Source organism: Marmota marmota, unplaced genomic scaffold (assembly GCF_001458135.2).
Source record: "Marmota marmota marmota unplaced genomic scaffold, marMar, whole genome shotgun sequence".
NCBI classification, from domain to species: Eukaryota; Metazoa; Chordata; class Mammalia; order Rodentia; family Sciuridae; genus Marmota; species Marmota marmota.
Window position 1 is genome coordinate 56,486,923 of NW_026000037.1, and position 11,988 is coordinate 56,498,910.

At 36.4% G+C, this 11,988-nt stretch overlaps 1 protein-coding gene across 2 annotated transcripts in view; it reads right to left on the minus strand.

Annotated features, from left to right (window-relative positions):
* The window catches only part of Cfap210 (cilia and flagella associated protein 210), a 37,982-nt gene extending 26,055 nt beyond the window's left edge, over window positions 1–11,927 (minus strand). The window contains exons 1-2 of one of the 2 annotated variants that reach the window (XM_048812446.1): window positions 11,817–11,927; window positions 5,762–5,988 (exon numbers count right to left, since the gene is read on the minus strand). In XM_048812446.1, coding sequence (XP_048668403.1) covers window positions 5,762–5,863 — 102 coding nt within the window. In that variant the 5' untranslated portion in view covers window positions 5,864–5,988; window positions 11,817–11,927. Of the gene's footprint in view, window positions 1–5,761; window positions 5,989–11,698 lie in introns of both variants that reach the window. The other variant, XM_048812445.1, reaches the window with a different exon arrangement.
* Window positions 11,928–11,988: the final 61 nt, after the last annotated feature.

Genomic DNA, 11,988 nt, shown 5'->3' on the forward strand with positions numbered 1-11,988 from the left:
TTTTTTTTTTTTTTTTTTTTTGTGGTGCCAGGATTGAACCCAGGGCCTGGTGCATAGTAGACAAGTGCTGAAGTGCTGTACCACAGAGCCACATCGCAGCCTTGGAGCTAATTGTTTAAATTGAATTGTTTAGGAAGGTAACATATTTACATGGCTCAAAATCCAAAATTATTTTAGAAGTATATAATACTTCTTCAACCCTAACTTCCAATCTCCTCTTAGTCTATGATAACCACTATTACTAGTTTTGGTGTTGTACTTCTAAAGTTTCTCTTGGTGGTTATATAATAAATATATATCTTATAGCTTTTGCTTCTTTATTTTTTTTAAAGAGAGAGTGAGAGAGAGAGAGAGAGAGAGAGAGAGAATTTTAATATTTATTTTTTAGTATTTGGCGGACACAACATCTTTGTTTGTATGTGGTGCTGAGGATCGAACCCGGGCCGCACGCGAGCGCGCTACCGCTTGAGCCACATCCCCAGCCCACTTTTGCTTCTTTAAAAAACTGACAGTAGAACTGGGTGTGGTGGTGAATGCCTATAATCCCAGGTAGTGGGGAGGCTAGAGCAGGAGAATCATAAGTTCGAGACAAGCCTGGGCAACTTAGCAAGACCCAGTCTCAGAATATAACTTTAAAAGGGGATGTAGCACAGTGATAGGGAGCTTGCCTAGCATGTATGAGGGCTTGGGTTAAATCACTAGTACCCCACATGCACACACACACACAACTAACTAAAAATAATGGCATATTTTGTATGTTCTTCTACACCTCTGAGTTTACTGAATGTCTTATGTCATTCAAGGTCTTTCTTCTCCTTTATTGGTCACACTTTCTATTTCTTAAGAAAATCCTACTTGTCCTGATTTCCTAATGAGAATCTATGACCTATGCTTAAATTTAGGTCTTTAACTCAGTTAAAATTCATTTTTCTGTTTTCTGTACCATTGGGATATAATTTAATCGCTGTCATATGTCAGTTACCTGAGTACCAGTTATGGAATGCTTTCCCTTCTAATTTGGAATAACATTTCCATCATCTGCAAGTTCCCACATATAAAATGGGTTTCTAGGCTGTCTCATCAGACTTATTATAATCTCTGTGCTTATATCACAGTTTTTTTTAAATATTTATTTATTTTTTAGTTCTTGGCGGACACAACATCTTTGTATGTGGTGCTGAGGATCGAACCTGGGCCGCACGCATGCCAGGCGAGCACGCTACCGCTTGAGCCACATCTCCAGCCCCTATATCACAGTTTTAACTGCTATGGGTCTATAGTAAATCTTGCTGATAGTAAGCTGGACCTTCATTTATTCTTCTTTAACACTCATGGAGTGAGTGTTAAAGTAGCACTAACGTGTTACTTGAGTATACAAACAAAATAAAAGGTATATAGCATTACTCCATCCATTTATGTAGTAGTTTTTTTTAAATCAAGACTTTTAGATTATAATGTACATACTACCTTTTATTATTTCATATTACATATGAAATACATATTATATATTCATTTATAGAACATTTTAATTCTCCCCCCAAATTTCCCTATGGCCCATTACAATCAACTCCTCCCCACGCCTGCAGCCTTTGGCAACCACTAATCAGTTTCCTTTCCCTTTTTCAGAATGCCATTTGTTACATATATGATACCAGACATGATCTAACTCATCTCTCCTCCAGAAAAAAAAATTAGTAAAATATGAATAATATTCCTAAAGCAACATACCAGAAGCTATCTAGTCTTTTTCCAAATATAAATAATATATATTTCAACTAAGTAAAGAAATGTTCAAAAAAAAAGTGAGAATTCTCTAAACAGAACTTACACTTACCTATAGTTTTAACAATTCTATTAGAACACAGAAAACAATTGTGCCTCCCTGTGCCTCGAATGATATAAGAAAGTGTGTGTGGGGATAACCTTTTCCCAGCATTTCTCCCCATATGAGATAACAAAAGGAATCAGGGGATGCCTTCCCACTTTGAAGTAGTTTTCATTCATGTATATGGAATTAAACTGGGTTACTGTTATCTCCTAGGTAAAGGGAATCTAGAAGAAACAGAGAAGCACAGCAAGGACACTATGAATTTTTTTAATATTTATTTTTTAGCTTTAGGTGGACACAATATCCCCATCTTATTTTTTATGTGGTGCTGAGAATCGAACCCAGCACCCCACTCATGCTAGGTGAGCACGCTACCACTTGAGCCACATCCCCAGCTCGTCACTATGAAATTCTAAAGAGAAAGATAGGCAAGCAGACAAGACAAGTAAGAGGTAGATGATGAAAACCTGCCATGATAATTTCAAGCCCTCTTTCTGTGCAATCTTGCATTTTAAACATAAAACAGCATTACTCTGATAACAAAACCAGACAAACATTTCATGAAAACTATAGACCAACATCCTTCATGAACATAGCAGAAAAAACCAACAATATTTTAACAAACTGAATCTATAAAAAGGAAATACATCATGACCAACAGGGGTTTATTCCAGGAATGTAAGCTTGGTTTAAGATTTGAAAATATTGGGCTGGGGTATGGTTCAAGCAGTAACACGCTCGCCTGGCATGCACGGGGCGCTGGTTCGATCCTTAGCACCACATAAAAATAAAATAAAGATGTTGTGTCCACTGAAAACTGAAAAAGAAATATTAAAAAATTATCTCTCTCTAAAAAAAGGAAAAGAAATCAATATATCATAATTAAAAAACTGGAAAATAAAAAAAAAACATAATCATCTTAATAGAGAGCACCAAAGAGCACTAAAAAAAAAAAAAAAAAAAAAAAAAACAAAAAAAAAANACCATTAAGCCACATCCCCAGTCCAACAACTAGATTTTCAACAAAGGCAATTCACTGAAGAAAGGATAGTTTTTTCAAAAATTATGCTGTAACAATTAGCTATTCATGTGCAAAAAATTTCAATTAACACCTCACTACATATAAAAAATTAACTAAAAATAGCCCATAAACCTATATGTGAAACAAAATTTTAAGACTCTAGGAGAAAATCTTGGTGATCTTAGGTTAGGTAAAGATTTTTTAGATAAACTTTTAAAGAATAATTCATACAAGAAAAACTGATAAACTAGACTAAGATTAAAAACTTCTGCTGGACATGGTAACACACACCTGTAATCCCAGAGGCTAGGGAGGCTGAGGCAGGAGGTTCATGAGTTCAAAGCCAGCCTCACCAAAATCGAGGTGCTAAGCAACTCAGTGAGACCCTGTCTCTAAACAAAATACAAAAGAGGGCTGGGGATGTGGCTCAGTGGGCAAGTGCCCCCTGAGTTCAATCCCTGGTACCAAAACAAACAAACAAAAGAAACCATACAAACTTCTGTTCTTAGCTAGATGTTACAGTTTAGATATGAGATATCTGCCCAAAAGCTCATGTAGCAATGCAGAAATGTTCAGAGGTAAAATTATTACATTATGAGAGCTATAACCTAATCCATTTGATGGATTAATAATTTGAATGGATTACTGGATGGTACTAAAGAGAGGGTAGGGCATGGCTAGAGGAAGTTGGTATGTCCTTGGGGATTATATTTTATCCCTGGTCCTTTGTTTTTTTGTTTTCTCTCTCTCTCTCTCTCTCTCTCTCTCTCTCTCTCTCTCTCTCTCCACCTTAGTCCCTACCTCTCTCTAATAGTTGCTCTAGCTGAGCAACTGTTCTCCACCATGCCCTTCTGCCATGATGTTCTGCCTCATGTTAGGTCCAAAGCAATGGAGCTGCCTGACTATACACTGAATCTCTGAAATGTGAGCTAAAATAAACTTTTCCTTCTCCAAGTTGTTCTTGTCAGGTATTTTGGTCACATTGGCAAAAACCTGACTAACACATCAGGCCTGGTAACACATACCTATAATCCCAGCTATTTGGGAAACTGAGGCAAGGGATCAAATGAGCCTATAAGTTCAATTCCAGCATGGCAATATAGCAAGACCTGTCTCAAAACAAAACAAAATAATATTTTTTGCTCTTCAAAATATAAGGTAAAGAAATGAAAAGCCAAGACACATACAGGGAAGAAATATTTTCAAATAAAACACTTAATAAAGGATTTAATATCTAAAAAAAGGACAGAATGCATTTTTAAATTCTCTAAACTCAATAATAAGAATTCAACCCTAATTTTAAAACAGGCAAAAAATTTGAATAGACACTATACCAAAATAGATGTACTGGTAGAAAATAAGTTAATTAAAAGATATTTGGGCTGGGATTGTGGCTCAGGAGTAGAGCGCTTGCCTCTTACGTATGAGGAACTGGGTTCTAGCCTCAGCACCACATAAAAATAAATAAATAAAATAAAATAAAGGTATTGGGTCCATCTACAACTAAAAATATATTTAAAAAAAGATATTCAACAACATCTGTAATCAGAGAAATTCAAATTTAAACTACAATAGGATACTTAACACCCATTAGCTCTTATGCACTAATGGTGGAAATGCAAAATTACAGCTCCATTGGGATAACATTTTGGAAGTTTCTTACAAAGTTAAATATACATCTGCTGTTTAATTTAGTCATTCTACGCTAAAATATTTACTCAAGAGAAATGGAAATGTGTGTGCATGTGTGAGTTTATGTGTGTGTGTGTGTATACATATATATATGTATGTATATTTTTTCCCCAGTACTGAACTCAAGGGTGCTTTACCACTGAACTACATCTCTAGCCCTTTTTAAAATTTTTATTATTTTTAAAAAATATTTATTTTTTAGTTGTAGCTGGACACAATACCTTTATTTCACTTATTTATTTTTATGTGGTGCTGAGGATCGAACCCAGGGTCCCGCACGTGCGAGGCAAGCACTCTACCGCTGAGCCCCACAGCCCAAAATTTTTATTATTTTGAGACAGAATGTGGCTAAATTGCTTTGGGTCTTGCTAAATTGCTAAACTATAATCCTCCTGCCTCAGCTTCCCAAAATATTGGGATTACAGGTATGCACCACAGTGCATGATTTACATATAGACTTGTATATGAATGTTCACAGCAATTTTATTTGTAATAGCCATAAAGAAAGAAAGAGACCAAGAGAGAAATAACTCAAATAGCAACATTTGGTTGCTGTCAAACCATCAACCAGCAACTAGATAAACAAATCATTATGTATCATACAATAGAATACTACTTGGCAATAAACAGCCAGGTGCATGAGGGTATGCACCTGCAATTCCAGCAACTCAGGAGGCTGAGGCAGGAGGTTTAAAACTTGAAGCCAGTCTCAGCAACTTAGTGAGATCCTGTCTCAAAATAAAAAATAAGAAGGACTCAGGATGTAATTCAGTGGTAAAGCACCCTATGTTCAATCCCCAGTCCAAAAAGAAAAATGAATAAACAATTGATATACACATTATATGAATGAATCTCAAAGTAACTATGGTGAATAAAATTTACATTAATAAGATAAGTAGGGATGGAAAGAAGAAATAGAAAGAAGTCAGAGGGAGTAAAATAGGACATGAGAAAACTTTTGGGAGATGAATGTGTTCATTATATTAATTTTAACAATGGGTTTGGGGCATATACGTATATCAAAACTTATCAAAATGTAAACTTTAAATATGAATTGTTTGTTGTATGTCACTTATACCTAAATAATGCTTTTAAAATATGTTTCAATGTTATTTTATGACAGTTTACACATAAAATCCTGGTAAAAGAAGTATAAATGAATATTAAGAAACAAGAGCAAGTCTTTAGTGCATGTGGACTCCTAGAAGATTAATACTTACTGCATATGTATTAGTCCAGTGTTTTACCACTTCTTGGGATCGTAAATGCATTTCTTTCTTTGCTTTTCTTTCTGCACGAAAAGCTGCTGCTTCTCTTGTCATACTGTCCAGGCTATCCTGAATTCTTTTCCACTCATCATGTGAAATTATGGTGACCTGCCGTAGATCTACGTTGCAAGGTAGAAGAGGTGGATAGGCAACTTCATCTTCTTTAGACTTCCTTATTTCTAATAAATTTTAAAAAATGATTACTAAAGTCTTTCAGGAAGAATTTAAGTAATATTTTTTCTCAGAAATTTCTATAATTGACATAATACCTGAATATTATTTTAAATATTTGATTTATTCTTGTTATCTTAAGAACAGCTGTGAAAAAAACGTTTTGAAGCCAAAAGACAAAGATATGAGTGTTTGCTTGGTCATGTCCTAATTGTGTAAACTTGGCAAGCCATTTAACTTCTTCCAACCTTGGTATCCTCATCTTTAAAGTTCAGATCAATAATACCTATCCCAGTAGATTGTTACAAAAGCATTTCAAAGTTAACCATGTAGAATTTAAAAATGGATAATTTGGGGATGTTCATCTTTTGGGGTTGCAGTCATTGTGATGACTCTGTGCAACCTGTTCCCCACTGAGCAGCAGCAGTGCAATCTGGAGAATTGACTACAGTACTGGGGTGAATCTGATTAGTTTAAGAATACTTGCCCCCTCCCTTGCCAATAACTATTGCACTAATAAGCAAAGAAACAGGACAAGAGGTTCATTTGTGATTTTTCAATAAGTTCTTTCTTGTTCTGGGAGTGATACCCAAGAAGACTTTCAAGCTGAATATGAATAAGCAAGGTAGGTAGATAGCGACCCGGTGACCATAAGATGAACTAGTTTTAGATGAAGCTGTCAGTGTGAACTGTAAAGAAGAAACAAAGAAAGAACTTATGGCAATTTCATTATGCTGCTATCAACCCAACCAGAAATCTGATTTGCTGTTATGTAAGTCAATGAATTTCCTTATTTTTTTTTTTAAATTATTGACTGGGTATTCTGTTATATGAATTTAAAAAAACATCCTAAATGATATGGTGGAGCATCTTAACAGCTCTCCTCAGAGAAATACTCCTACCCTTTTTTATTAACAACCAAACTCACTCAAGAGTGAGTTTAAGCAAAATAGGGATTCAGTAAGGGGTATTAGGAAACTTGTTGAATCTTCTAGAGAGCCAGAATCACCCTTGGAAGACATACATGCAAAATATCACAAAAACCTTATCAATGAGGCTCCAGTGAAGGCTCATGGTAACTGGCACTGGGTAGGCAATTTGACTTGCCCAATTTACAACTTTCCCACTGATTATCCTGAACCTTTACCACTGTTGCCTCTGAAACTTTTGCTGGCATTCTCTTCAGAAAACTAAACATGCTATTTGTTTGCTTTATAATGCTGTTTTCATAATACAAATCTGACATATGCAAAACTTAGTATTGGCCTCATGCCTGAAGCCTAGCTTCATGGGAGTCTGAAAATTGAATTCTGCCTTCTATCTTAAGGCAGTAGGGCTTATAAAGAAAGAAATTCACCCAAAACAGAAAAAGGCATTTGAATAACAATGGGTAGGTCAGATCTAATGAAGGTAATAGTATGTAAAGAGTGTGGACTCTAGAGTCAGACTACCTGGATTTTTTCTGAACATACCATATAATAATTACATGACTCTAGATAGGATTATTTCACCCTTATGAATCTGTTTCTTTAATTGCAAAATGGCGTTATTAACAGTACCTACTTTGTAAGGTTGGTTTGGTGATTAAATAAAGTAAAGTTAGGCATGTGTATTATATATATCTGGAATTTAGAATAGTGTTTGGTACACAATATGTTCTTAATAAATATTTACTATTTCATTTTTACAATTTTTAGGGACATAACAAAGCAGAAGTAAGAAAATCACGTGATCTTTCTCTCCAGACCGAGAGACAAATTCTGAAAGAAAAACTGCCAGAATCATGGGCTAGGGTTGTAGCTCAGTGGTGGATCGCTTCCCTAGCACATGTGAGGCACTGGGTTCAATCCTCAGCACCAAATGAAAATAAATAAAATAAAGGTATTGTATCTCTCTACAACTAAAAAAAATTTGTTTTTTAAATCCTGCCAGAATCAGTCATCATAGGGTTTGAAATAAAGCTTATGAGAGTGGGAAATTGGCTGCTAAAGTAAAGTGAGTTTAGAATGATGGGTACTATCTTGACTGCTACAGATCAAGCCTCTGCATGCAGAATAAAGTCAATTTAAACTAAGAAATGGCCCAGTGTTTTAGATAAATTTATATCTGAATTTTCAGGTATGTGAACCAAAATATTCTTTGGTTTTAACTAATTATTCACTTTCAACTAAAAATTTATGATCAAAGTGTTCTTAGAGCTTTATAACAAATTTCTTTTTGGTGGGGGAGGGTACTGAAGATTGAACTCAGGGACACTCAATCACTGAGCCACATCCCCAGCCCTATTTTGTATTTTATTTAGAGACAGGGTCTCACTGAGTTGCTTAGCGCCTTGCTATTGCTGAGGCTGGCTTTGAACTCTCCTGCCTCAGCCTTCCAAGCCAATGGGATTACAGGCATGCACCACTTTGACCAGCTACAAATTTCTTTTGTTTTGCCTAAAGTGGCTCAACTTGGTTTATGCTACTTGCAATCAGAGGTTAACCAAACTATGATTTCCAAGTTAAATCAACTGTCTTAATTAACATCTTGTTAGGACATATCAACATCTGGTTCTGACCCAAGAGTCATTCTAATTCTTTGTTTACTTGTTTTTATTTTTTAATATTTTAGTTGTCAATGGACATTTATTTTATTTTAAACATTGTGCTAAGAATCAAACCCAGTGCCTCACACACACTAGACAAGTGCTCTACCACTGAGCCACAACCCCAGCCCCTGTTTACTTGTTTTTACTTGACATGTAATAAATATACATATTTATGGGTCACAGTGTCATGTTGTCATCTAATTCTTTTAAAATGTGAAATAAAATGGAGAAAATTTAATTTACCAAAATTACAAAGAGGCTCAGTAGAGCAGACAGCCCATAGTAGCAGAAGCTATTGCCTACAAAGTAAAGTGTACTTTGTCAGTGGTGGCAGGAAAGCAGAATGTCAGAAAGCTGTGTAGCACACAATGTGATCCCAGCTCTTTGACATCTCTTCAGTAAAATAATTGTATTCATATGTTTTATTCAAGTAGATATTTTCATGGACTTTAACGTAGGAACAGAACAGAGAGAATAACCACAAAAGTAGAAATAGAGCTATCACCTATAAAGAAATAGAGTCTGCAGAAGGTGTGGAAAAGCTTTTTGCTATTTTGGGCCACTGAAGATAAATCAAGTTCATTCATTCATATGTATATGGATGGATGAAGAGAGAGAGAGATTTTTTTTCAGTGCTGGGGATGGAAATTGGGTGTGTATGTATATGTGTGTGTGTGTTCCTAGGGATCAAATCCAGGGCCTTATGCATACAAGTGTTCTACTACTGATCGTGTTCTACTACTGAGCTATATACCTAGCTCTCTCCTATATTTTTAAGGATCAGGAAAGCCCTATTTGATATCAGAGCTACAGATGATTTCAAATAAACCAACTTTAATCAGTGAATTAAAGCGGATATAAGTTTACTTCTCTGAAGGCAATCTCATTTCCAAGATTCATACCTCACAGAGGCTCTCATTCAGTTTCAGAAGAGGTTGTTAGAAATGTTAATGTAGGTAAGGCAGGCCACAGTTGAAATATGGACAAGAGAGAGACAGATGGACAGAGGAAACACTCAAGCATTCGAGAGGGACAAAAGTAGTGGCAACAGACCTAAATGTATCTAAAATCAGTCCATGTACCTGGCATTATTGACGCATCTTCCAAAGATTATCAATATTTTATATAAATATATATGGAGAAAATTTAACATATATATTATATATTATATATATATAATTTATATATATATAAAATTTGCCATTGTTGAATGTAACATTGAGTGGATTTTTGTCTAGTCATAAGATTGTGCAACTATCAATACAAAATAGTTCCAGACCATTTTCATCATCCCAGAAAAAAACTGTACCCATTAGCATCACTTCCCATAAACCCTCATCCTCACAGTCCCTGGCAATCATTTATCTACCTTCTGTTTCTATGGATTTGTTTATTTCAGACATTTCATATACAAGGAATCAAACGATATATGGCCTTTTATGTCTGTTTGTTTGTACTTGTCATTCATGTTGTATGGATTTCCACAATTCCTTTCAAGGGTACACCTAAGGACCTCCCACTAGGCCCTACATCACTGATTTTTTTTTTTTTTTTAAGATAGGGTCTCCTATGTCGTCCAGGCTGGCTTCAAACTCAGGACCTTCTGCCTAAGGCTTCTCAGTAGCTGGAATCACAGGCTAGTGCCACCATAAGTGGCTTAGGCCTTACCTCTTAAAGACCAAGTCTTTAGCATATGGACCTTTGGGTGGCAGTACCCACATTTAAGCCATAGCACCAAGGAATTCCTAAGCATGTCAAATAATAACAGTTATCTGTGAAATGGGTTTTAAAGGGAGTCAAATCATGTTCTTTCCCCTCCAAAAGCTGCTAAATCAATGGTTTTCACTGTTACTGTTCTGTTTTTCTAAGATACCATGGGATTGGGAGAAAAATATAGGCCTAAGGCAAATTACTATCCCAAATACTTCCCTGTTGTTACCAAGTTTCAGCTGTTTTTCTTGTACACACAATGCTGGGATTATTATTAGTTAATTTCCAGAATTCTAAAAAGTTGATATTGACTATTTTTTTTCAGAGTTCTTGTTGATTTTTTGGAAGGGAGAATTTTTAGGAATCTTTATTCCATCATTCTGGCTAATGCACTCCACTAATTTTTCATATAATTATTTGTTTTACTTAAGTTGTATGTGAATCCCTATCCTACTGTACCCTTCCCAAATGGAGATGATAATTTAGCTGAGGCTCATATGGAAAGTTTTGGGTCATTTGTCATAAAACATTTAACACTTAGTAAGCAAACTAAGTTGTTTAGTGCAGTACTGCATATATAGCACATACAGGAAAGTGAATATGTGAGCGTAATTGTGCTTGTCAATACTTGCCACATGGTAGTGTCTCTCTCCTTTTACATGGCACAACTCTGCTACTAATTCATAAGATGTCCACTGCACAAATACCGGGTGGGGTCCACTGGTGAGAGAACGAATGCATCAAGTGCAGGGGGGCTAATGTTACAGAAGCTCAGTCAATGACATGAAGAAAGTTCAAATACTCAAGATTCTAGTTGTTACCATGGCAACAATATTATATAGGAATTTACAGAATATTTTTTTTCCAATACTGAGGGCTGAACCCAGGAAGTCTTTACCACTAAGTTACATGTCCAGCCCCTTATATTTCTTATTTGGAAACAGGGGCTTGCTAAATTACTGAGGCTGGCCTCAAACTTGTTATCCTCCTGCCTCAGTCACCCAAGCTGCTGGCATTACAGGTGTGTGCCACCACGCCCAGCTGGAGATTTACAGACTTAAGAAACCGTTGTAGTTAAAACTGATAAATACTTATTTAGAAGTCCCACTTTTCTATTTCGATTACAAAGTCAAAACTTTATAACAGGTCATTGAGTTACAACATCTTAAGTTAATGATGCTTCATTATAATTATTGTTTTTTACACTTTATCAAATCATTTGACTTAGGGAGAGATTTTAGAGTGGAGGGAGGTAATAGAGACGTTTCCTTCAAGAGACTGTAGTAAAGACCATTCAGCTGGTTTGTAGCAGAGTCTAAGGAGGTTATTGATATTTCCCAAAGATATTCCTATTCATTCAGTGAATACCGAAGCTTAAGCTCCCAGGAATTCAGCAGGAAAGGGCCAGGTTAGCTCACCTGTGCTTTCCCTCGCCTGTCCAGCGCGCCGCCCAAACCGCACTAGCATCTCTAACTAGTAGCACACCGCGCGCCCAAACCCGGATAGGAGACCAGCGCAGAGTAGCCTCCTACCTACGGAGTGTTTCCCCGACCACTTGGTTGCTTAGCAACGCTACCGGAAGTGACGCAGACTGTCGCCGAGGACCCGGGAACGCACCCTAGTAGGAGGTGAGGCTGGGGATCTGAGGCTGCGCCTGCGCGGAAAGCGGAGGTCGGGCGGGTGAGTGGGCGGCCTTAGCCGGCAGGCG